The sequence below is a fragment of the Scyliorhinus torazame genome, chromosome 14 (genome assembly GCF_047496885.1).
Source record: "Scyliorhinus torazame isolate Kashiwa2021f chromosome 14, sScyTor2.1, whole genome shotgun sequence".
Taxonomy (NCBI): Eukaryota; Metazoa; Chordata; class Chondrichthyes; order Carcharhiniformes; family Scyliorhinidae; genus Scyliorhinus; species Scyliorhinus torazame.
In genome coordinates, this window is record NC_092720.1 from 62,088,815 (window position 1) to 62,116,439 (window position 27,625).

At 48.5% G+C, this 27,625-nt stretch overlaps 1 protein-coding gene across 1 annotated transcript in view; it reads left to right on the plus strand.

Moving 5' to 3' along the window:
* xxylt1 (xyloside xylosyltransferase 1) overlaps positions 1–27,625 on the plus strand; it is a 201,058-nt gene that overhangs the window by 50,981 nt on the left and 122,452 nt on the right. Inside the window, exon 2 of the mRNA XM_072474292.1 lies at positions 9,353–9,500. Within this exon, the coding sequence (XP_072330393.1) occupies positions 9,353–9,500 (148 nt within the window). The remainder of the gene's footprint in view (positions 1–9,352; positions 9,501–27,625) is intronic.

The window sequence follows — 27,625 nt, forward strand, 5'->3', positions numbered from 1 at the left end:
CGTCCTGGCCTAGATGGGCCAGGCTGCGGCCCGGGCGACTGGGATGGCGAGCTGCCAGCCTGTCCTGCCCGTTGCCCACCCGATGCACCTGGGACGGAAGGGGGGGAGTCCGAGGTGTCGCGGTGTACCGGGACCTCCCCTACAGAGGGAGCCGGGACGGACCACACCACCTCCTCCTCCCTCTGGGTGCCCGATGGCCCCCAGGCCTCTACATGGGTGGGGGATGCGAACAGACTGGCCATCCGACGCCCCCCCCGACATCTGGCGCTGCCAGTCCTGGAGGCCCGTGCTGGTATCGACAGGGGTCTGCAGGTTTGCAGCCATGGAGCCCAGGGGGTTGGCAAACCCTGTCTGTGACAGTGCGACGCCGGCTCGCACATGGCCACTGGCGCCGATGCCCTCAGCGATGGCCTGCAGAGACTGGGCCATGGCCTGCTGAGACTGGGCCATGGCCTGCAGAGACTGGGCTATGGCGTTGAGCGCCTCTGCCATCTGGCGCTGGCACTGGCTCATGGCCTCCTGTGAGAGGGCAGCCATTTCCTGGGCCACAGACGCCGCCTGCACGGAAGGCCCCAGGCCTCGCAAACCGTTCCCCATGTCTGACAACGTCGCACCCATTGCCTCCACCGCGGACGCCACCCGTGCGGTGTCGGCCTGGGTGGCACGCATGACCGGCACCACTCCCAGCTCCTGGATGCGGGTGGACTCCTCCACCTGCGACCGCAGCCGCCGCAAGCCGCCCGTCACCCTCTTCGCTCGTCTCCGGGTCGGTGGTTGCATCGGATCTATGTGTGGGTGTGGTAACTGCAGGAACCCGGGATCCATCTGGGCGGCAGATGTTCGCTTGGGCTGGGCTGCTCTCCGACCGCCTGGTCCCTCTGCTGCTCCTACCTCCACCTGCTGTACCGGGACGGCTGTGTTGTGCGCACCAGTGAGTGTACCAGGCGCCTCATCACTAAAGTGCCCAACCGTGGTGAGTGTTTCTGCGATGGTGGAGGGTGTTGGTGACAGCAGTGGCGTTGTGTCGTGCTCTTCGTCCCACTCTGAGTCCATGGCACTTTGGGGTGGGGGTTCGTCTCCACCCATCCACTCTGAGTCACTGTCCGGTATTTCGTCTTCCTGGGTAGTGGTGTCCTGGGTAGTGGTGTCCTGGGTAGTGGTGTCCTGGGTAGTGCTGTCCTGGGTAGTGCTGTCCTGGGTAGTGGTGTCCTGGGTAGTGGTGTCCTGGCTCGGATGTGACGGGGGCCTGTGGCTGCCCCCCTCGTCGCTGGGTGGTCGCTCTCGCATGTGACGGGGGTGTCGTCTCCCTGTTGCTCCAGGTCTCTCCGTCTCCCGTGGTGTGCGAGGGGCATCCTGCGGGCGTCGCATGCTGGAGGGTCCGGGTCTCTCCGTCTCCCGTGGTCTCCGAGGGGCATCCTGCGGGCGTCGCATGCTGGAGGGTCCGGGTCTCTCCGTCTCCCGTGGTCTCCGAGGGGCATCCTGCGGGCGTCGCATGCTGGAGGGTCCGGGTCTCTCCGTCTCCCGTGGTCTCCGAAGGGCATCCTGTGGGCGTCGCATGCTGGAGGGTGCGGGTCTCTCCGTCTCCCGTGGTCTCCGAGGGGCATCCTGCGGGCGTCGCATGCTGGAGGGTCCGGGTCTCTCCGTCTCCTGTGGTCTCCGAGGGGCATCCTGCGGGCGGTCTGCATCTGCGTGGATGGGTGCCTTGACGTTTGGTCCTGCGATACACAATGAAGCATGCATGGTTAGACATCAGGCAGTGATCAGGTGATACGGGGGAGGGGGGATATGGGGACGGGCTGTCGGTGGCTCACTCGCTAGTACGCCCCCGACCTCTGCATCAGCAACCTCCCGGTCCTCAGGTCCGCCAGCCAGTTCCAGGGCCCTTTCCTCGTGTACGGTCAGTGGCCTCTCATCAGCGGGCCCTCCTCCAGTCCTCACATGCTCCCTATTGTTGTGTGCGCGCATCTCCTGTGGGGGGGGACAGGGGTAAAAGGCAACAGTGTTAGGCAGGTATATGAATGCACGCCATCGGTTGCGCGTGCATTGCAGAGGTTAAGGTTAGGGCTGGATTCACTTGGGGAGGGGGGGGATATGGGGGAGGGGGGATATGGGGGAGGGGGGATATGGGGGAGGGGGGATATGGGGGAGGGGGGATATGGGGGAGGGGGGATATGGGGGGATATGGGGGAGGGGGGATATGGGGGAGGGGGGATATGGGGGGATATGGGGGAGGGGGGATATGGGGAGGGGGGGATATGGGGGAGGGGGTATATGGGGGATATGGGGGAGGGGGTATATGGGGGATGGGGATATGGGGGATGGGGATATGGGGGAGGGGGCGATATGGGGAGGGGGGATATGGGGGAGGGGGGGATATGGGGGAGGGGGTATATGGGGGGGATATGGGGGATGGGGATATGGGGGGGATATGGGGGATGGGGATATGGGGGAGGGGGCGATATGGGGAGGGGGGATATGGGGGAGGGGGGATATGGGGGAGGGGGTATATGGGGGGGATATGGGGGATGGGGATATGGGGGGGATATGGGGGATGGGGATATGGGGGAGGGGGCGATATGGGGAGGGGGGATATGGGGAGGCTCACCCTGCCTGCTCTGACGAGGTCGTTCGCCTTCTTGTGGCACTGGGTGCCTGTCCGTGGTGTCAGGGCCACAGCGGTGACAGCCTCTGCCACTTCCCTCCACAGACGCCGGCTATGGCGTGGGGCAACTCTGCGGCCGTGCCCGGGATACAGGGCGTCCCTCCTCTGCTCCATCGCGTCCAGGAGCGCCTCCACATCGCGTGACTCGAACCTCGGGGCTGAGCGACGGCCAGCCATCCAGTCGGGTGTTGCGGTCGGGTGTTCTGGTCGGGTGGGGGGGAGCAGCGCGGCCTTATGAGCCGTCATGCCGTGCAGCGCGTATGACGCTGCACGGCGTGAACCACTGCGCAAGCGCGGATCCCGTTACGTCGCTGCTAGCCCATTTTGGGCCGGACGCTATCGACCCATTTTTCCGACGTGACGCAAGTCGGATTTGCGCCGTTTTTTGCGCTGATCGGCGAACTTTCCGCCGATAACGGAGAATTTTGCCCCTGTTCTGTACTGCAAGTATTACTCTGTGCCCTGCTAATTCTAACGTGGATTAAGAGCTGTATATTTATTGTCATTGAATGGCAAATTGTAAAGTTGTGTTAAGGGGTAATTGAGAGCTGTTCTTTTGCGGGTGTGAAGTTAAAAGATTTACATTGTATTTATAATAAAAGTTTTGTAGGGTGGCGCGGTGGCGCAGTGGTTAGCACTGCTGTCTCACGGCGTCGAGAACCCGGGTTCGATCTTGGCTCCGGGTCACTGCCTGTGTCTGCCAAGGTCTCACGTCTCACCCACACAACCCAAAGATGTGCAGAGTAGTTGGATTGGCCACGCTAAGTTGGCCCTTAATTGGAAAAAAATTTGTTTTAAAAAAAATTATTTAAAAAAAATAATAATAAAGATTTTGTCTGAGAAATACCAAAGCCCTATTTTTTTTTTTTTTCATGCAATCACTCCTGGAGCGAATCATTCTTTCCGCACAGTCTTAAAATAAACTAAAATATTGGGGTTTTGGTCCAGTATCCTCGCCAAGGTTGGAGTCTGGTCTGGGATCGTAAGAAAATATTGACTCCATGATGCACGATCAATGACCACTAAAGCAAGGTTGTAGTCCAACTGAAGGCTTTAATAAGCTAGATGTTTCCCCCAGCAGCTCCGGTACAGAATGAAGGCTGCTGGGGCGGCACGGGCTCTTATACCCCGCCCAGCAGGGCGGAGCTACCATACAGCTTGACCAATAGGAAGCATACAATATCTACCAATGGTGTTCCAGCATTACCAGATACCGTAATACCTCTACACAGACTACCACATTCACCCCCTGTTAAAAAAAGAGTCCGGCGGGGTGGTGGCCTGATACTACAAACATGGCAATGTGGTAGAATTAGTTATGGAGGTACCGTAATACCTCCGTACAGCGTTTTGTAACTATTTACCATTCTATTAACTATTTACAATTTAAAATGAAGCAATCAGTCGATCGGGGGCCCTGGTCATTCTCTGTGATCGTCGGAGCTTCAGTGGTGACTCCGGTGGAGGCTCGGGCATCTGTGACTCCGGGAGCGTGGCCTCGATCTCTGTGGCAGCTTCGACACCCCTAGACGGCGCTGGTGGGGAAAATGGTTGACCTGGGGAGGGAGCGTCTGCGGGGTGCGTCGGTGGGTTGGGGCCTAGACGGGGCCGGCGGAAGGACTGGTCCTCCTGTAAGGTGCACCGGTGGAGGGGAGGGTGGGACTGGTGGCTGGGGTGTGCGTGGGGCTCCGGCGGGCGCCAGGTCTCGTAGCGAGACCGTTTCTTGTCGGACATCAGGGTACACCACGTAGGTGTACTGGGGGTTAGCGTGGAGAAGCTGGACCCTCTCGACCAACGGGTCCGACTTGTGCGCCCGCACCTGTTTTCGGAGCAGGATGGGTCCGGGAGCTGCCAGCCAGGTCGGGAGCGAGGTCCCAGAGGAGGACTTCCTGGGGATGACAAGGAGATGTTCGTGAGGTGTCTGGTTGGTTGTGGTACAAAGCAGTGACCGGATGGAGTGAGGGCATCCGGGAGGACTTCCTGCCAGCGGGAGACTGGGAGATTCCTGGACCGTAGGGTCAGTAGGACGGTCTTCCAGACGGTTCCGTTCTCCCTCGCTACCTGTCTGTTACCCCGGGTAACTAGTCGTCCTGCTCGAGGCGATGCCCTTGCTGAGCAGGAATTGATGCAGTTCGTTGCTCATAAAGGAGGACCCTCTATCACTATGTATGTAAGCGGGGAACCCGAACAGTGCAAAGATGCCAGAGGGCCTTAATGACGGTCGTTGCGGTCATGTCGGGGCAGGGGATGGCGAATGGGAACCGGGAGTACTCGTCAATCACGTTCAGGAAGTAGTCGGTGGAGGGGAGGGGGCCTTTGAAGTCCATGCTGAGGCGTTCAAAGGGACGGGAAGCCTTTACCAGGTGCACTTTCTCTGCCCGGTAGAAGTGCGGTTTGCACTCCGCGCAGATTTGGCAGTCCCTGGTGGCTGTCCTGACCTCCTCGATGGAGTAGGGCAGGTTGCGGGTCTTGATAAAGTGGAAAACGCGAGTGACCCCCGGGTGGCAGAGGTCCTCGTGGAGGGCTTGGAGGCGGTCCAATTGTGCGGTGGCACATGTGCCGCGGGACAGGGCATCAGGAGGCTCCTTCAGCTTCCCGGGACGATACAAGATCTCGTAGTTGTAGGTGGAGAGTTCGATCCTCCACCGCAAGATCTTATCGTTTTTTACCTTGCCCCGCTGTGCATTATCGAACATGAAAGCAACCGACCGTTGGTCAGTGAGGAGAGTGAGTCTCCTGCCGGTCAGGTAATGCCTCCAATGTCTAACAGCTTCTACTATGGCCTGGGCCTCCTTTTCGACTGAGGAGTGGCGGATTTCAGAGGCATGGAGGGTATGTGAGAAGAAGGCCACGGGCCTGCCCGCTTGGTTGAGGGTGGCCACCAGAGCTACGTCAGACGCGTCGCTCGCGACCTGGAAGGGGAGGGACTCGTCGATGGCATGCATTGTGATCTTCGCAATGTCCGTTTTGATGCGGCTGAAGGCCTGGCGGGCCTCTGTCGACAGGGGAAAAGCTGTGGATTGGATCAGGGGAAGGACCTTGTCCGCATAGTTGGGGATCCACTGAGCGTAGTAACTGAAAAACCCTAGGCAGCGCATCAGGGCCTTGGAGCAGTGAGGGAGGGGGAACTCCATATGGGGGCGCATGCGCTCGGGGTCGGGCCTATAACTCCATTTCGCACTACGTAGCCGAGGATGGCTAGGCAGTCGGTGCTAAACATGCATTTATCCTTGTTGTATGTAAGGTTAAGGATCTTTGCGGTCTGGAGGAATTTTTGGAGGTTGGTGTGGTCCTGCTGGTCATGGCCGCAGATGGTGACATTATCGAGATACGGGAATGTTGCCCGTAAACCGTACCGGTCAACCATTCGGTCCATCTCGCGCTGGAAGACCGAGACCCCGTTGGTGACACCGAAGGGAACCCTTAAGAAGTGATAGAGCCGCCCATCTGCCTCGAAAGCAGTGTATTTGCGGTCACTAGTGCGGATGGGGAGCTGGTGGTCGGCGAACTTAAGATCCACCGTGGAGAAGACCTTCTAATGCGCGATCCTGTTTACCAGGTCGGATATGCGGGGGAGAGGGTACGCGTCGAGCTGCGTAAGCCTGTTGATGGTCTGACTGTAGTCGATGACCATCCTATGCTTCTCCCCGCTCTTTACCACCACTACTTGAGCTCTCCAGGGACTGTTGCTAGCTTCAATGACTCCTTCCCTCAGTAACCTTTGGACCTCTGACCTAATAAAGATCCGATCCTGGTCACTATACCGTCTGCTCCTGGTGGCGATGGGTTTGCAATCCGGGGTGAGTTCGCAAACAGGGAAGGCCCATCGACCTTGAGGGTCGCGAGGCCGCAGACAGTGAGGGGGGTATAGGGCCGCCGAATTTGAAAGTTAGACTTTGGAGATTACACTGGAAGTCTAAACCGAGGAGTGTGGCCGCGCAGAGGTGGGGAAGGACGTAGAGCCGGTAATTTTTAAACTCCCTTCCCTGGACTGTGAGGTTTGCTACACAAACCCCTTTATCTCTACTGAGTGGGACCTGGAGGCCAGGGAGATTTTTTGATTAACAGGGTGGATGAGGGGAGAACAGCGCCTCACCGTGTCGGGGTGTGTGAAGCTCTCTGTGCTCCCAGAGTCGATTAAGCAGGACGTCTTGTGCCCATTGATAAGTGCAGTCATTGTAGCAGTTGAGAGTGTTCAAGTTGGGGACTGATCCAGAGTCACCGAGCAGTTGAGTGTTCTCTTCGGGCGGTGTGTGGTCAGCTGAGCTGGGGTCCTGGGGCCCATCCAAGATGGCGGCTCCCACTGATCGCAGATGGCTGGGGGTGCACAAAATGGCGGTGCCCATCCATCTAACATAGCGTCCGCGGGACAAGATGGTGCCGCCCGGGGGCTGCACGTGGCCCTGGAGTAGGAAGATGGCGGCGCCCGCTGGCCGTACGGTGACCGTGGTGAGGTTTGTGGCGGCGGTCCGCATTCGCCGCGCGTGGCAACCGCATGGGCCTGGCATACCACCACGGAATGGCCCTTTTTACCGCATCCCTTGCAGGTGGATGCGTGGGCTGGGCAGCGCTGGCGGGGGTGCTTGGCCTGCCTGCAAAAGTAGCAGGGGTGCCCCCCGGGGTTGCCAGGCCGCCTTGCAGCACAAGCTTGTGGGGGAATGGGGGATGTCCCGGGGACGGCTCCGGAGGGGTTCCACACTGCCCAGGGGGCTGCCACGCGGTCGGGAACGTAAGCGCGGGCGTTTCTGCAGGCCACATCCAGGGAGCCGGCAAGGGCTCGTGCGTCCTTGAGGCCTAGGGTGTCTTTTTCCAGCAATCGCTGGCGGATCTGGGAGGACAGCATATCTGCCATGAAAGCGTCCCGGATCAAGAGTTGTGTGTGGTCGCTCGCCGAAACATGCGGGCAGCTGCAGTTTCTCCCCAACACCAGGCGTGCACGGTAGAATTCTTCCAGCGATTTCCCCAGGGATTTGTCGCCTCGTTGCTAGCAGATGTTTTCAAGATAAAGATAGATAGTTTTTTGAAGAAAAAAGGGATTAAGGGTTATGGTGTTCGGACCGGAAAGTGGAGCTGAGTCCACAAAAGATCAGCCATGATCTCATTGAATGGTGGAGCAGGCTCGAGGGGCCAGATGGCCTACTCATGCTCCTAGTTCTTATGATGTTATGTCGGGCGTAGACCTGGTTTACTGGGCGGATATAATGTCCTTTTAGCAGCTCTATTGCCGCATCAAAGTCTTCCGCGTCCTCGATGAGGGTGTAAATTTCCAGGCTCACCCTCGAGTGCAGGACTTGCATTTTCTGCTCTCCCGTGGGTGTGTTTTCGGCTGTTCTGAGATATCCTTTAAAACATGCCAGCCAGTGCTTGAAGATTGCCGCTGAGTTAGCCGCTTGGGGGCTGAGTTGCAGACACTCCGGCTTGATTCAGAGCTCCATCCTTTTAAATCTAGCTTATTAAATTGATGCACGATCAATGACCACTAAAGCGAGGTTGTAGTCCAACTGAAGACTTTAATAAGCTAGATGTTTCCCCCAGCAGCTCGGGTGCAGAATGAAGGCTGCTGGGGCAGCAAGGGCTCTTATACCCCGCCTAGCAGGGCGGATCTACCATACAGCTTGACCAATAGGAAGCATACAATATCTACCAATGGTGTTCCAGCATTACCAGGTGCCGTAATACCTCTACACAGACTACCACACTCCATACTGCAGCTTTCTCCCCATATCTCTTGACCCAGGTGAGTGCGGTTGGCCTCAGCATCAGCTTTGTTGCAAATTCCAGCACAGTTGACTATTTTTCAACTGATACTCAATGATGTATAGGATTTGCTGATTGCAGAAGGCTGTAATTCCAATGATAGTTCCTTGAAGCATTGCTCCACATTTGTTATTGATGTCTTAGGAGTGGAATGATCCCTTGTCATAAAACGTTGGGCCATGTCTGTCTCGCAGCTAAACAAGTAATGAGTACATGAAAAAAGCCAGTGAGTGTACAGATATTTTCTTTATAAGATAATTTGACAGGCTATATCTCTGTTCCTTACTGCTCAATTTTAAATATATAACTGAGCTATGTACCATTGTTTAATTGTTTATGTTGTTAGTGCTGCTATGTGTGAAAATATGAGGCAACAGAGTGCATTGTGCTAATTCAAATTATACTGGTTGAAGGTTTGCTCCTTGGGGAAGGCTCTTTAATCTTCATGTTAAAAATAGAATTGAATTATGTAATGTATATCTTACCTGGCTCATGCTGCCGGAGAAGCTTTTCTACTTGTAGTTAGAGGAAATTTCTATAGAAATTGGCATTGCCTTAAGACTGAAACACTCACCTTGGTGGTGAGTGAAGTCATGCAAGGGTATGGGTTCCCACAAATGCACTTCACCTCTGGACAGAGCAGCACCGCCTTCCTTGCATCGATCACTTGTAGCCAACAGCAGGGTGCAAGCCATCAATGTAAATATAACATTAGTAGCAAGCCAAGAGTGTTGCAGGACACTGAAAGTAAGTAAAGTTTGCAAGTTGCTGATCCTCACAATACATTCAATGGGATGCACATTTTTTTTTTTTTTTTTTTTGAATCGTTATGTTTAAAGGTGGTAGTTTACTATTACTCGGGCATTGCTCTTCCATTTCTGTGGAAAAGGGAAGGTGGGCTCTTTGTAACCTGCTGTGTGCTCTCCTTGACAGGTTATATTCCATGATGTGGATGTTCTGACTCAGACGCTGTTCCCTGTTGTTGAAGCGATGCAGAAACATTTTAGTGCTGGATCTGGTGCCTACTACAGTGACTCCATTTTCTTCTTGTCAGTTGCCATGCACAGAATCATGCCCACAGGTAAACCTTGTTTGTTACTTGCATGTTCAGTGTGCTGGAAGAATTTGGAATATTGGAATGTTAAGTGGTTTGTTCTGTCGAGCAATCTATGAAAAATACCCCAGTCTAGTTTGAATTTGGTCACTAAATATTCTTACAAGCTTCTCTCTGTGCAAGTCATAGAGAAATATATTGAAAGTGAGTTAGTTGTCATTCATACAGAATAACTGTTTCTGTAAAACTTTAATTCAAACTGTCTGTTATAACCCGCATGAGACTACGGGGTTGGAGCAATCCGTCTCTCCGTGAGTCTTGCCGAATACGAGCTCCCCCACTAAGGGTTGGGCAGCACAAGGACAATAATGATTGAGTCCAGTATGAAGTCGGCCAAGCATACGGAACCGATGCAGCAGACCCGGCTGGGATCTGACGTATGTTGTAAATATAATTGCTTTGCAATAAACCAAGTTTTCTTTTGACCGGTTCGGACTCGTCTGTGGCCTACTAAACTGGTGACGAGGATAATACTTGATCACTGCTACACTGGCATCTCCCTTTCACTGCTGGCCTAAGGTTGGAGAATTTTCTTTTTCAAATATGCCTTTGTTCGGAAGATTGGACATGTTCGACACAGAGCTTAGAAGATTGGACACAGTATGCAGAGCGCATGCGTCATGTTTTCCCGGCGACCGCTATCGCAGATCTTGATCGACAGTAATATTGCTGACTGCCTGTGGAGCTCATACTCGTGGAGTGATAAAAAACGTTAAGTATCCTGCAGGTCCGGGCACTAAGACTTTCGAACAATTGGTGGCCCTAGTAGTGCAACATTTCCACCCTAAACCAGAGTACTGAGGTACCTTTTTAATACGGGAGAGAGGACCCCTGGAGAGTCCGTAACTGAGTTTTGATGAGGCTACAAAAACTAGCCAAATATTGTGAATTCAGAACTTCCCTTTCTGAAATGCTGCGCGACCTTTTTGTCTGCGGTGTAAATAACACGGCTCCTCAAAGGACGTGGTTGCTGATCCACCCCTGGACCTTCAGCAGGGGGACCAAAATTCGCTTTGCTGCAAAAGCGCTGATGAGGAGTGCAAGAGATCCAAGGGATGGAGGTAAACACCCGAGGACGAGTCCCCTTCCAGCAAGTGACCTCCCCCAACCCCGCAAAGACAGAAAACACACGCTGAACTGAGTACTATATGGGCCAGGCCCATTGGTCAAGGACCAAAATATCCCGGCGGTACCTCTCCAGTGTCTGTAGAGGGAGAGTCCGGGCGTAAGTTGGGATTGGTGAACTATTGCGGCAAGTTCATCCCTGGCCTCGTGACAATGTTAGCCTCCCCTACCTCCTTTTGAACAAGAACCAGGAATGGCTGTGGAAAAAGCAACAGGAAGAAGCATTCAAACGAGGGCTAAAAAACAGACTTCAGGGTCACTGGACACGAGATTGACCAGATTCTTGTTCTGCAATCGGACCACTCTGCTTGCCGTGACTGGGGTGGCACCTGCTGTATTGCTAATGGGCCGAAGGCTTCGAACCCGTCAAAGTCCAGCCTTGCCTGATATTGGCAGGAAAGCACGCCGTAGCCCTGAGCAGCGGGCACAAGGTCGTGTCATGCAATAGCATCTCGATCACAAGGTCCAGAAAACCTTGTTGGGAGAGGAAAACTAGAGTTGAACCAAATCCGATGCCAGTAGAGGATAGAGTATCACCCCAAGCGGGTCAGGGTGCCGAAATGAGAGAGGTTGTAGATACGGATCTGAAATGGAAACTCGAGCGATGGAAGTATCTGACTGGGAGCAAGCAGCCTCAGACAGTGCATCCACTATGACATTCCGAATGGAAACGATGTTTTCCGTCCAGGTGCACACCGCCAGATCTAGCCCCACACGTGCAGGAAGCACAGCCAGAGGCAAAAGGAATCCGGTGTCCTCCTCCACAGTCATCGGAAGAATTTCAAACTATGTGGGGGGGGATGTTATAACCCACACGAGACCGATGGGGTGGAGATATGTCTCCCCGTGAGTCTCGTTGAATACAAACTCCCCTGCTAAGAGGGCGGGGAACACGAAGACAATAATAATTGAGCTCCGTATAAAGTCAGCCAGACCGATGCGTTGGGCTGAGATCTGATGTATATTGTAAATAAATGACATTTTCTTTTGACCATCTCGGTTCGGACCCATCTGTGCCCTACTAAACTGTGCATCTAAGCAAGCCAATCCTTGATTCTTACTCATATTTGTGATTTTAAAAATTCCAAGTTCACTGAGCAGCAGCTTGAAAGTGACAGTGCTTTGGCATTAAACTCCACTCTTGTGATCCCCAGGTTGTAAGTTTGTTAGCTTGAGTGAAAAGATCTTTCCTAAGCCTTTAATGTTGGTAGGGCTACTTGGCTTCCAATATTTGTGAACAGATAATAGATTGCAATTAAGGGCTACATTTTCATAGAATCACCGGCCCACACAGCACTGAAAGAAGCCATTTGGCCCATTGAGTCTGTGCTGTCTCTATCCAACTAGACCCACTTCTCCTGCTCTTTGGCCAAAGCCCTGCAGATTTGTCCATTTTAAGCATAACTTGAATGCACATTTCAAAGTTAATTGTTGAATTGGCTTTCTCTGCCCGTTCTGGTATTGCACTCCCAAGTCGTAAAAAACATACTGCGTTTAAAAAAAAATACCGTTCTTCCTCGGTTTTATTTTTTGGAAATTAGTTTTAAATCTGTGACGTATGGCTATTGACACTCCTGCCAGTGGGAACAGACCTCTTTCTACGTTGTCAAAATCACTCATCATTTTGAACAACTTTATTTACAATCATTGATTGCTTTCAGGAGAACAATCTGTTTTTCTAATCTTTCCACATGACTGAAGTCTGGCCTCCTTGTTATAATTCTATACCATTCCAAAGTCTTAATACGTTTTCTATAGGGTGCTGCACACAGTATGCTAGCTAAAGCTAAAGATTCAACATAACTTCTTTGTTTTTAAGCTGTTTGGCCCTATTTATAAAGCCAGGACCTGCCTTCTTTTTAGCAGACTGCCACAATTTGTAATGTGAATTTATTGCCATGCTTTACTCCCTTTCCAAATAGGTACCCAACAAATGTAATCAGAAATAAACCACTGAGTATCCATATTTTAATTTTATTCATAATTTCTCTTCACTTAACAGTGGAGATTTGCCGTGGTTGCTCTCGAGGGTCAATAAGTACCCTCTCAAAAGTCTCGATTGAGGACTAAAGGCTATGTGTGCGAATTGCATTGCACAGTGTGGCAAGGTCTTGGGTTCCGGGTCCTGTCTGTGAGGGATTGGCTAATCTCAGCCAGACGGCATTGAGAGACTCTGCTATCTTAGCCAAGGTTTACATTGTTGGTGGTTATCCTGTATTCATTTGGTGAATGTGTTTGCCTTTGAATGCAGCGTGAGGAGAGGAGTGGATGCCCTCCTCCCAAACAGCCTGAGAACCTATTGCCTTCATTGACGATGCTCACAAATGAAAATTAACTGCTTCACTAGCTGCACCACAACTGAAGACGATTGAAGTGGAGGAAAGTAAATTTACAAAGAAATTAAAGAACTGCACTGGTTAGACTTGGAATTTTGAATATTTGTAGTGACCTGGATAATGAATCGGTGGCTTTTTCATAGGTTCACCCAGGATTGACACTGATATCTTGTCCACTCTTAGATTCCAGGATCACTCTGATTTCCCCCTATTTGATGTATTGAAGAGGATCTCTTGTGACAGTCTTTTTAGATAACTTGCTGTAACTGCCTGAGTACATTAAATTGGAATTGATTCCCATCCATCTGCACAACAAATATATCATTCTGAAATTGTGATAGATCACTCCTGTTTTAAAGAACCAATTAATTGTTTGTTATCTGAGAAGGTACGTCGTTCTCATCTGCTCTCTTCTCCGGGTTGGTTGTAGATAGTATCCCTCTACATATTTATAATTGATTTTGTCTCTGTGTGATTTATGATGCTTGGTTTAGGATATTTTAATATATTTGTCATGGCTGCTTGAACCATTTTTAGATTCAACGGCTGCTGATTCACATTTTTAGGTTTCAAAGCCTAATATTTTAAAAATTGTTTTAATCTTTGCTTTGTTTAAAATGTTCTTACCCAATGGCAACACTTGTGTTGTTTTGTTGGTGCAAATGGCACGGTCTCACTGTTTGAAGTAATGATTGACAATGCTCATAGTCCTGGAAATCCATTTTGATGGTGTTTGAAAAGTTCAGACGGCTGTGTTCAGGATGTTATTTGGTAGCAGTGCAGCACTTTCTGGCTGGAAGATGTGTTGTGGCATGTCCTGTCACTGTTGAAAGCAAGAATTCATCCCAGAAAGGAAGTGATCTTTCCTTTCCTGACAAACTGCCTCTTCACCCCCCCCCCCCCCCCTGCACCACTGCCCTTTCCAACTGTCGTTGCCAGCACTGTAATCCTTGTCAGAAAAAAATGAACACCATTTGTGTCCCTCGATTAAAAAAATATTGAACAGATTCAGTAGAAGTCCCATAAACTTGGCTTTTTACTCGATCTCGAAAGGAGACGTCTTTCCTTCCCCTCCCCCTTCCCCAACCTCTATGCAGCTAGGCCACACTTTTGCTATATTTTGACGGCTGGCATCTCTGAGGTCACGTTGAGGAATTGATCCAATGCATTATCCTCCATATCAATTTTCTTTCATTTGCCCCACTGCTCCAGTTTAGGAGCACGCTTAGAACTGTGAGAAACGCCGCTCACTTGATAATAATTTACACTTAGCCAAATTCTGAAGAAGTATTTTATTCAATCGATCTTGCAAGAACGGGTGCCGCCTGTCAACATTAGCAGACACACCGAAAAAAACACAGCATTATTTCTTATATTCAATCTCTGAGAAACACACCCCGTCCTCTGCCTTGCTGGCAGTTTCTTTATCAGTTATTCTTTATTTGGACTTGTTATGTTCATTTTGGCTTCCGCCTAGCTTTGCCTAGCAGTGGTTTCTGTTAGCTCCTGGTACACCCTTGAACCGTCAGCTAAAATGATTTAGAATGAGGCCCCCATCTCCACCTGCATCTTGTTATTGTAAGTTCTGTTCATCCCCAAAGGTCAGTCATGTACACAGTTACAAAAACTTTGGCACTGCAGCTTTAACAAAACTCCACTTGACATCTTATTTCCCATCAAGCACTATTGTTGACATCTTATTTGTGAGCCAGAGTTATTCATGTGAAAACAACACAAAATGCTCATTTCTCATAGAACAGCAGCAAAACCCAGACAGATCCTAGGGGTAATGCACCTAACCTGTGTTAGGTTACGCTGCCTGTTCCAGGTGGGAGGCATCCTCGTTGGCGAGCACCACCTATCACAGACTAGGGTCCATCAGTCCTGGGTCAGGAAGCCCACCTCTCCCAGTTTGAGGCCCGTGGCCACTGAGGCAGTTCTAGCTCTGCTTTAAATGGCTCATTGCCGCCATGCTTTGGCCCACCGTTGATCTGGGATATTTCCAGCCACGGGTCCCAAACTCATGATCATTGCCTTCTGAATCATTTGGTTACTTTAATCAGCCCGGCTGTAAAACAGGTTGACACTTTGTCACCATTTTGTGCCACCACTAGGCACTTTGTGTACTTTTAGTGAATCCAGATCCTTACTTCAGCATCTCTCTGACATAGTTGCTAGCAATCGGGTAATGGGTGTCAGAAATTCCAGGTGTGTGGAAGTGAGTGACTTGATGGGGACACCTGCCAGAGCAATCCTACAGTGGGAATCTGTGGGCCCGTTGTCGACCTGCTTTGTTTCTTCTTTCAGAATCCTGAGCTGGCATGCTGGTTTACGGGGCTTCCCTTGCTAGCTATCTCCTCAAACTGTTCACTCATTCTCTGTGCCTTGTATATCTATTTTATTTATTATGATTTATTTTGATGTGCCTCCTTATTGTTCCTGCTAATATCACATATGCCATTTAACCACATCCTATTGTCCATCCAAAAGCCTCTCAGGCTATTTAATTTATTTTCCTGTTTTTTTTTCTCTTCTCCTTTCCGTGTTCAGCTCTCCCAATATTTCTCATCTGAAAAACTAGAACCAGAGGGCACAACCTCAGACTAAAGGGACAATCCTTTAAAACTGAGATGAGGAGAAATTTCTTCAGCCAGAGGGTCGTGGATCTGTGGATCTCTTTGCCGCATAAGGCTGTGGAGGCCAAATCACTAAGTGTCTTTAAGACAGAGATAGATGATTAATAAGGGGATCAGAGGTTATGGGGAGAAGGAGGAGAATGGGAATGACAAAAATATCAGCCATGTTATCAGCAGACTCGATGTGCTGAGTGGCCTGATTCTGCTGCTATGTCTTATGGTAATATCTGTCTGTTTTGAAGAAGTGTTTTAGGCCTGAAATGGCAACGGTCTGACATCTATTTTCCACAAATGCTGTATGGCCTGCTGCAAAGACAGCTTAATCTTTGTCTTGGTTGAACAATGGTATAATTGAAACATAATGCAAACTGCTGTGTTTACTACTGAATGAAGTATCAGATGACCTTGGATCATTGCATCTGGCACTGAAAGAAAGGGATGAAATAAAGACACGATAGAGATGAATAAATAACTGAAGATGCACAGTCCTGCAATATTTAAGAAAACATCCGAGAGGATATTTTAAGTAAAATACTAGTAAACAAAAACAATTCTTGCATGTAAACGTAGGAATTAGGAGCAGGGGTAGACCACATGGCCCCTCGAGCCTGCTCTACCATTCATGGTTGATGTGATTATAACCTCACCCCCACATTCCTACCTGCCTCTGATAACCTCTTGCCCCCTTGTTAACCAAGAACCTATCTGCCTCTGCCTTAAACAAAAATCAAAGATTCTGCTTCCACTGCCTGTGAGGAAGGGAGTTCCAGAGACACTCGATGCTCTGAGAGAGAGAAATTCCTCTCACCTCGCTCTTAAACGAGTGACTGCATATTTTTAAACAGTGACCTATAGTTCTGGATTCTGCGACACAAGGGAAACAGCTTCTCCCCATCCTCCCTGTCAGTATCCCTCACGATCTTGAGGTTTTGATCAAGTCGCCTCTTACTCTTCTAAACTCTAATGGATACAAATTTAACTTCTCCAACCTTTCCTCATAAGAAAACCTGCCATTCCTGATATTAGTCTAATAACCTTCTCTGAAAGCTTCTAATGCATTTACATATATCCTTAAATAAAGAGGCCAATCCTGTACACAATACTCCAGCTGTGATCTCACCAATGCCTTGAAAAATTGAAGCATAACCTCCCTAATTGTGTCATCAATTTCCCTCGCAATAAATGATAACATTCTATTAGCTTTCCCAACTTCTTGTACTTGTATACTAGTCTTGTGATTCATGTACTAGGACACCCAGATCCCTCTGCACCCCAGATCTCTGCAATATCTCACCATTTAGACAGTAAGCTTCTCTTTTACTCTCGCTGCCAAAATTTGCCACATTATACTCCATTTTCCTGAGTTTTGCTCACTCATTTAACCTATCTATGTTCCTTTGAAGCCGACTTACACCTTCCTCCCAATTTACTTTCCTATCTATCTTTGTGTCATCAGCAAATTTAGCAATGATGCCTTCATAAAGTCATTTATATTAATTGTAAAAAGTTGAGGCCACAGCACTGACCCCAATGGTACACCACTCATCACGTTCTGCCAACCAGAAAAAAGACCCATTTATGCCAACTCTTTTTCCTGTAAGCTCGCCAATATGCAATCTATGCCAATATGTTACCCTAAAATGAGCTTTCATTTTGCCCAATAACCTTTGATGTGGCACCTTATAAAATACTTTCTGGAAATCTAAGTACAATACCTCCACCGGTTCCTCTTAATCCACAGCACATATGACTCCTGCAAAGAACTCCAATAAATTGGTTAATTGATTTCCCTCTCTCAAATCATGGAGACTCTGCCTGATTGCCTTGAATCTTTCCAAGTGCCCTGCTATAGCATCTTTAATAATGGCTTCTAACATTTTCCCTATGACAGATGTTAGGCTAACTGGCCTGTAGTTTTCAGCTTTCTGTCTCGCTCCCTTTTTGAATAACAGTTACATTTGCTATCTTCCAATCTAATGGAATCTTCCCTGAATCTAGGATGTTTTGGAAAATGAAACCAATACATCAGCTATATCATTATCCACTTCTTTGAAGACCTTAGGGTAAAGTCCATCGGACCAGGGGATTTGTCGCCCCACAGACCCAACAATTTGCTCAATACCACTTCCCCGGGGATTGTAATTTTCCAGAGTTCCTCCCTCCCTTCCATTTCCTGTTTTATTGCTATTTCTGGGATGTTACTGGTGTCCTCTATAGTGAAGAACAATGCAAAATATCTGTTTAATTCATCTGCCATAGCCCTGCTTTCCATTATCAATTCCCCAAATGCGCCTTCCATAGGACCAATGTTCACTTTGTTAACTCTTATTTAAATATCTAAAGAAACTCTTACTATCTACCTTTATAATACTAACTACTCTAATTTTCCCCTAATTATCAATCCCTTTGTCATTTTTAGCACACGGCTAAATCGCTGGCTTTGAAAGCAGACCAAGGCAGGCCAGCAGCACGGTTCAATTCCCGTAACAGCCTCCCCGAACAGGCGCCGGAATGTGGCGACTAGGGGCTTTTCACAGTAACTTCATTGAAGCCTACTTGTGACAATAAGCGATTTTCATTTCACTTCATTTCATTCTTTGATGTTCTTCCAATCTTCTGTTCTACCACTCGTCTTTGCGCAAATACATGCTTTTTCTTTCTGTTTAATACTGTCTTTAACTTTTTTAGTTAACCACGGATGATGGCCCCTTCATTTGGAATTTTTCTTTCTCATTGGAATATGTTTATTTCGTGTATTCTGAAATATCCTTTCAAATGTATTCCACCGAACTTCTATTGATCTGTCGCTTAAACACATTTGGCAGTTCTCTTCAGCTAACTCCATTTTCATGCCCTCATAATTGCCCTTATTTAAGTTTAAAATGCTAGTCTTGAACACACTCTTCTCTCCCTCAAACTGAATATAAAATTCAATCATATTTTGATTGTTGCTACCTAGGGATGCCTTAACTAAGAGATTATCAATTAACCCGACCTCATTCCATACCAGACCTAGTTTGGCTCAAGAATGTGCTGTTCTAAGAAAGCATCCTGAAAACATTGTGAACTCCTTATCAAGGCTACCTTTGTCCATCTGATTTTTCCAATCCATATGTAGATTAACTCCCCCATGATTACCACTGTCTGTTTCTGACACGCTCCATTATCTCTTTTGTACTGTCTAATTGCGTAGTTACAATTAGGGTGCCTGTACACCATTCCCACAAGTGACTTCTTGCCTTTATAATTTCTCATCTCAACCCAAACTACTAATAAATCCTCATTTCCTGAACTTTGGTCACCCCTTTCCAATGTGTTAATACCATCATTAATAAGCTAAGCCACTTCCTATTTTTTAAATGTGCACTTTATTGGTAATTTAGCCAAAGTTTTTAAACTCACGTAATTGGAAGGACAACTTATTTCCTTCAGAACTTCTGGCAGGAACCAGCATAATCGGGCAATGTTTCAAAATTTTTTTAAAAAACAAAGTTGCTGCTTTAAAATAATTTCTTGATGTATTTGAGTGGTGGCTTGGGAGCAGCTCGATTAATACAGCTAAAAATGAGTTTATCAACAGAAAAGGATTTAAAATCAGTGTCCAGTTCACTACCTGTGACTAACCTGATTCTACATAATTCAAAACGACTTTGAAATCTAATGCAGAACCATTTCCAAATTATATTGCTGTACAGAGGTCAGGCTCTTAAATTTATGAAGAAGGAAAAAAAACTGTTTTCGGAGTTTCCTAGAAGATCCGGAAATAAGCAGACTTAGTGGAAACTTGCAATGGTGATTGTGATCTGTGTATGTGGCCAGTTTCGTAGATCAGGCCAGCTTATAGTGCAGTGCTTTTTAATTGAATACACAAGTTTGTGGAAAGTCAGTTGCGCTGAACAGAATTCACACTTTTAAATTCCTCCTATCTTTTTCACTGGTTCGACAAATTTTGGGCGAATTGCGCTGAATTTCAACAGTTCAACTGAGCAGAAACTCCCTTTTATATTTTTAAAAATACAAACTCATTCGCTTCTGCGGCACTGCACAGTAATTCCATGCTGCCTCACTGAACTATTTCAAGACATGCTTTCAAAATATTTACAGTGCAACACTGAATAGCAATTGTAGTACTAACATAGATTAGAACTATTTTAAGTTTATTAAAAAAATGTTTGGACAGTGTCTAGGTATTAAACGATATTTTGTAAATGTTGTATTTGGATTTTATTTTTAAAATTAAAGAGGTTTCTGTCAAATGCATCTGTAACAGTGGGTAGATTCTTAAGGATGCCGCGTAATCGTCACTCTCCATCCCGAGAGTTGGTGCCTAATATGCAGTCGCTGCTGACTCTCTAACTCCCACTGCCATTTAACACTCACTTGAGCATTGATGGGCAGTAGCCAGGAAGGAAATCCCACCCGTGAAAGCTGTCAGCTAATCAGATTGACCGAAGGCTCTTCAACCTGGCCAGAAATGGCACTGCAGGACTCTTCCTGGAACTAAGTCCTGGTATAATTGAAAAGGTAAGTTCTGGGGGGTGGGGGAAGGGGAAGGATGCCCCAACTCTGCAGGGGCCTTCAGAGTGAGACGCCCCTTCCTGCCCGAGATGGGGAGAAGTGTAAAGCCACTCTCCCACTCGACCCATATTCGCTCCCGCCAACCTAGAGGTTAACGTTGTGCGGTAAAAGCCACTTTTAGGGCCTTAATAGGTGAATGGGTGGGTTTCCCGTCTGAGACCCTGTCCACACAGGTGTGAAATTGCTTATGGCTTGGGTGGGCCAATCCCCTGGGGGATTGGTGGGGGAGGGGGTTGGATCCTTGTCCATTCAATTTTATGCCCCTCCCCAGAACCCAACTTGGGAGAGTGTAAAATTCTATCCGCTGTCTTTCCTTTGTCCTCTGAACTATTCCCCAGGGCCTGTTCAACTACGCATATGTCCCTGTTATTTCATTGCCTGTTTGCTTTCAGCTCCTATTTTTAAAAAGAGCTTACGCAACCTCCTACACTGCTGTTTCAGATAAAACAAACTGTCTGTCCTATTGGCTTTTATTTAGTTAGGATAATATCTAAACCAAAATCATTTCAAAACAGTTTGCAATAAGTGCGTTTTAGTTCATTGTTTGGAATGTGGGTAAAGCAAACACTTCATACACCGCAAGATCCTTTAAACAAATAACCATAAGACATAGGAGCAGAATTAGGCCACTCGGCCCATCGAGTCTGCTCCGCCATACAATCATGGCTGATAGTTTCTCGTTCCCATTCTCCTGCCTTCTCCTCAGAACCCCTGATCCACTTATTAATCAAGAAATAACAAGTTGAGAGACCCATTGTAATGGATTAAACCATTGCTTTGCTTTCCCTCGTCAATAATATTGATGTTAGGTAGATAGTTGGAGTTGAAACTGGTGGTAGAGTGTTAGTTATCATTGTGTGAATGTGGCAGTTGGCCCCATGTTTAAGTGCCTAATTGTAACTGTAGTGCAACTAGGAGAGTGATGGCGCCACCCATGTTAGTGAAATTAACTTGTGTGGGGAAATGTGAGAAGTGGCATTAATAATCAATAAGAGTATAATGGATTACAAACTCCAGATTGGGTGGACGAGAGACCACACAATGTAGCTCCCTGTGCCTGTACCTAACATCTATACTTTTGCACTCGTAATTTTATTTTAATGATAATTGCTGTTTGTGATTATTCTATTCCCAGTATGGGAGAATAAATCCCTTCGAGAGGTTCAAAAAGTAATATATTGGAGATATTGCTGATGGTGACAATTACAGATAAACATGTTGTACGTTTGACAGTCCTGGGTCCACTATTTTAACAGTGGGCATTTAACCATTTAATTTAACTTTGCCTTGTAGAATTGTTTCCAAGTCTCTCCAATTCTTTTTCTTTCCATATTTAGAATATTTGTAATGTTTCAGAGAAAAATATTTTTCTCAGCAAAGGCTCAATTGCTGGAAAATTCATCAAAGGTTAATAAATTGAGATAGGATTAGAGTTTGTCCCCAGATATCTTAACAAATCACATACTTTCAGCACTCAATTTCTAAATGAATGTTTGCATTATATTTATTTTTACGTTAAAATGTTGGGCATACTCGCACTTTAAATCATGCCAAATCTGTTTTCCAGCTGTCGTCTTGTGTTTACAAAGCATTTATTCAGGGCTGCTTTTGTATCATCTGTGTTTTGGAAAGTTTTGTATCAGTGTTTGAAAAAGCTGTGAGTCAGCTCTTACTGGATTTGTAGGTTGACATATATGTTATTTAGCTTTCATGTATATTTTACATAAACATGGAAAATTTAGTAGCAGAACACGGATGCAATGATGGAATTTTATATTTTTCTGTATAATTTGTCAACAATGGCTTTTCATGTCATAACTTTAGTCGGAGTGTGGCAGAAATGTGGAACTTGCTGCCCCATGGAGGGGTTGAGGCAAAAAAACATTGATAAATACATGAGGGAGAAAATAATGTATTGCTGGGGTTCGCTGAAGATGAGCCGAGGCTTGTGTGCAGCGTAAACAGGCCTGTTGAGCAAATACAATTCCAATGTAGTGTGCTTTTTTTATTCTTTATTTTAAAATGTATCTTATTCCAAACATTTTCAAAAGTACAAAAACATGAATCAAAAACATTATCAAAACCCCCACAGCTCACAGTTGGTGCAACATTCTCCCCTTTTCGCCCCCCCCCCCCCCCCCACCCCCCCCGCCCCCTCACAAACAATATCTCAAACATTGCCATGAACAGTCCCCACCGTGTCTCAAAGCCCTCCGCTGATCCCCTCAACTCGAACTTGATCTTTTCCAGCCGGAGGAAATCGTACAGGATCCCCCAGCCGAGACGCCACCCCCAGTGGCGTAGCCAATCACCAATCTAACAATATCCTTCGCCGGGCAATAAGGGAGGTGAAGGCCACAACATCGGCCCTCCTCCCCTCCATCAGCACCGGCTATTCCGATATCCCAAAAATCGCCACCATTGGGTCCAGCCTGCCTTCTACCCTCAATCTTCAACAGCGTCCAAAATACTGCCTCCCAATATCTCTCCAGCTTCTCTCCCAACCCCAGAACATATGCGTGTGATTTGCTGGTCCTCGCCCACACTTCTCACACTGATCTGCCAGCCCCTGGAAGAATCCACTCATCCTATCCCTAGTCATATGCATCTATGCACCACCTTAAACTGAATCAAACTCCTCCTCGCACACGAGTAGGTCGAACTTACCCTCCGCATCGCCTGACTCCACACTCCCCATTCCAGCACCTCCTCCCATTTATTCTGAATCCTCACCACCTGCTCCCCCGACCACCACATATCACAAATCTTGCCCTCTCCTTCCACATCCTAGAGCAGCAACTGCTCCAAGAGGGTATACTCTGGCAGCTTGGGAAACCCTCGCTAATCCTTTCGCGCAAAGTCCTGCACATAATAATTTTTATTATTAAAACATAGAACATAGAACATAGAAAATACAGCACAGAACAGGCCCTTCGGCCCACGATGTTGTGCCGAACCTTTGTCCTAGATTAATCATAGATTATCATTGAATTTACAGTGCAGAAGGAGGCCATTCGGCCCTTTGAGTCTGCACCAGCTCTTGGAAAGAGCACCCTACCCAAACTCAACACCTCCACCCAACACCAAGGGCAATTTGGACATTAAGGGCAATTTATCATTGGCCAATTCACCTAACCCGCACATCTTTGGACTGTGGGAGGAAACCGGAGCACCCGGAGGAAACCCACGCAGACACGGGGAGGACGTGCAGCCTCCGCACAGACAATGACCCAAGCTGGAATCGAACCTGGGACCATGGATCTGTGAAGCAATTGTGCTATCCACAATGCTACCGTGCTGCCCTTAAGAACAAATAAATCTACACTATATCATTTTCCCGTAATCCATGTACCTATCCAACAGCTGCTTGAAGGTCCCTAATGTTTCCGACTCAACTACTATTGTCACAAGTAGGCTTGTATTAACACTGCAATGAAGTTACTGTGAAAATCGCCTAGCCACCACACTCCGGTGCCTGTTCGGTGCATGGAGGGAGAATTCAGAATGTCCAATTGACCTAACAGTACATCTTTCAGGACTTGTGGGAGGAAACCGGAACACGCAGAGGAAACCCACGCAGACACAGGGAGAACGTGCAGACTCCACACAGACAGTGACCCAAGCCAGGAATCGAACTTGGGACCCTGGCGCTGTGAACAAAGAACAAAGAAAAGTACAGCACAGGAACAGGCCCTTCGGCCCTCCAAGCCCGTGCCGACCATGCTGCCCGTCTAAACTAAAATCTTCTATACTTCCTGGGTCCGTATCCCTCTATTCCCATTCTATTCATGTATTTGTCAAGATGCCCCCTAAATGTCACTATCGTCCTTGCTTCCACCACCTCCTCTGGCAACGAGTTCCAGGCACCCACTACCCTCTGTGTAAAAAAACCTGCCTCGTACATCTCCTCTAAACCTTGCCCCTTGCACCTTAAACCTATGTCCCCTAGTAATTGACCCCTCTACCCTGGGGAAAAGCCTCTGACTATCCACTCTGTCTATGCCCCTCATAATTTTGTTATCAGGTCGCCTTCAACCTCCGTCGTTCCAGTGAGAACAAACTGAGTTTATTCAACCGCTCCTCACAGCTAATGCCCTCCATACCAGGCAACATCCTGGTAAATCTCTTCTGCACCCTCTCTAAAGCTTCCACATCCTTCTGGTAGTGTGGCGACCAGAATTGAATACTATATTCCCAAGTGTGGCCTAACTAAGGTTCTATACAGCTGCAACATGACTTGCCAATTCTTATACTCAATGCCCTAGTCAATGAAGGCAAGCATGCCGTATGCCTTCTTGACTACCTTCTCCACCTGTGTTGCCCCTTTCAGTGACCTGTGGACCTGTACACCTAGATCTCTCCGACTTTCAATACTCTTGAGGGTTCTACCATTCACTGTATATTCCCTACCTGCATTAGACCTTCCAAAATGCATTACCTCACATTTGTCCGGATTAAACTCCATCTGCCATCTCTCCGCCCAAGTCTCCAAACGATCTAAATCCTGCTACCGTGTCGCCCATTGACCTGGACTTGCTTCCCTTCGACAGCTCCACCCTCTCCTACAGCTCTTCCAGACCTGAAAACCTGGCCTCCAGATAAAAATATCTCGCTCTCACCAGCCCCATCTCCCTCCACTTCCTAAACATGTCATCTGTCTCCCTTGGCTTAAATCCATGGTTCCCATACAATGGTGTCAGCACAGAGATCCACACAAGCAAAGACAGATCCAAAACGACGGGCGTGATTCTCCGAAATGGAGACTAAGTGTTCGTGCCCTCGTGAACGCTGTCGCGTTTCACGACAGCGCGAAACGGCCGCGGGCAGTAGCGCTTCTGATCCCCATAGGGGGCCAGCACAGCGCTGGAGCGGTTCACGCCGTTCCAGCCTCCCTTCCCGGAGCCAAATGGGCGTTGCGCCAACCCGTGCATGCGCAGTTGGGCCATGCCAACCCACGCATGCGTGGGGGACTTCTTCAGCGCGCCGGCCCTGATGCAACATGGCATAGGGGTTCAGGGGCCGGCCGCGCAAGAAAGTAGGCCCGGGGGGGGGGAGAGAGGCCGGCCCGCCGATCGGTGAGCCCCGATCGCGGGCCAGACCCCATTGGAGCCACCACCCCCCCCCCCCCCCCGGTGAAGGAGCGCTTTTCCCCGCCCCACAGGTCACCCCATGACCCTTCTCGCAGAGTTCCTGCCGGCAGCGACCAGGGGTGAACGGCGCCGGCGGGACTCTGTCGTTTCCGCTCGGCCCATCTGGGCCGGAGAATCGGTGGCCCGGCCGGGGACAGCGACCGGCGCCGCGCCAAACGCGCTGGCGCAAATGGCGGCAATTCTCCGCAACTCGGAGAATCGTGCATCGGAGCGGCGTGGCGCAGTTGCAGCGATTCTCCAGCCCGCGCGGGGCTCGGAGAATCATGCTCCACAGGTCACCCCCTCCAAAAAGAAAAAAACACAGACCGTGTGATTGGGGGGTGGAGGGGGGGGGGGCGCAGGTGGGCAACTGACTTCTTTACAAACTCATTATCCCCTAACAAACAACAATAACAAAATCACCCAACCCGGAAAAAGTCCCCCACCCTCCGGCATCCACAATACCCGCGTTTTCCGATCTCTGCTGTTCCAGCTCCTCTGTCTCCCATCAACATTCAGTTCTCCCCCAAATTTATGGTCTCTGATGATGTCATTGGCCTCCTCTGGGGTTTCAAAATAATACCTCTGGCCATCAAAAGTCACCCACAGTTTCGCTGATACAGCAGCCCAAACTGACTCCGACTTCGGTATAGCACCACTTTGGCCTTGTTGAACCCGGCATGCCTCTTCGCCAGCTCCGCTCCAATATCTTGATCAATCCAGACCCGGATCCACTTCTCCCTGGCCCACCATAGGATCTTTACCTTCTCCACAAACATATTGAGCCTCACAATCGCAGGCCCCAGTGTCTCCCCTGCTCTCGACTTCTAACTTAGGGACCAGTGCGCCCTGCCCACCTCTGGGGCCTTGTCCAGCACCCCCTCCGCACCCAACCCTGCCAGCATCCTTGACACGGACCTCGTGGCACTTGTACCTTCCACATCCTCAGGCAGGCCGACAATACGCAGGCTCTGCCTTCTGGACCTGATCTCCTGCTCCTCTACTTTTACCTTTAGCGGCTTGCAAAGGTCCTCCAGGAACCCATCTACGCCTCAAACCCCACTACCCGATCATAGTGGTCGCATACCACCTTCTCTATCTCCCGAATCTGTGACCTCTGTGCTTCCAGACATTTCTCAACTTGCTCCATCGATCCTCAGGAGTGCTACCACTCCCTCCATGGACTTTGATAAATCCTCATGCATCTCCTTTTGCTGTTAGCGGAACTCTTCTCTAATAAACGCCATCAACTGCTCCATCTAGGGCTTCCCAGCTTGCAACAACCCTTGCCCCTCCGCCATCTTCACAATTGCTACTACGCCACAGGTTTCCAATTCTTTGGCCAACTCTTTAACCTTTTTCTGCCGGATATGGTAACCAACAGACATGCCTCTCCCGGGGGGGGACTTCTCCTCCACACCTTCAGCTTCACTTTCCTGTCGAAATTACCCCACTTTCGGGTAAAAAGAGCTCAGACCAACACCTTCGAGCCAGAGCTGCCCTGTGTGTGACCACTCACTCCACCACAAGTCCCGTTTTTTTTTAGTTCCACCGGAAGTCCTGTTTTTTGTTTTAGTTCCAAGAGTGAAAAATGAAGTACTCTTGTAACTGAATGTTTAAGTTACTCACTTGGCAGTTCTCGAGCTGCACAGCTTTGTGTCGTTTGGCTTTTATATTGATGAATCGCTCATGGTTCTGTACATTTTAAAGAAAGACAAACACTTGTTTGTTGGTAAACAATATATCATTTGTAAGGCAGTAATTGTTACAATTTTGATAGCAGCTTCTTGCACCTTGATAGACAGTAATTTGCAATGTCCCTTAGTTGAACTAGAAGATTGGTTTTAAACATTTAACGTCTGGTTGTGTTTGTACATCATTGAAAAGTATTTTTTGCCTCCTCTCTCAGCTGGTTGCTTTGGAGAATACACAGCTGTTTTCCTGAATGATGTTTAAAATTTTTGTTTGAGGAACAAAGACTGATGGTGAGCCAATGCAAAAGATTCTCTCGAGAGCTTAGTATTGTGTTCAGTTTTGGTCTCCTTACTTGAGAAAGGACGTACTGGCACTGGAGGGTGTGCAGAGGAGATTCACTAGGTTAATCCCAGAGCTGAAGGGGTTGGATTACGAGGAGAGGTTGAGTAGACTGGGACTGTACTCGTTGGAATTTAGAAGGATGAGGGGGGATCTTATAGAAACATATAAGATTATGAAGGGAATAGATAGGATAGATGCGGGCAGGTTGTTTCCACTGGCGGGTGAAAGCAGAACTAGGGGGCATAGCCTCA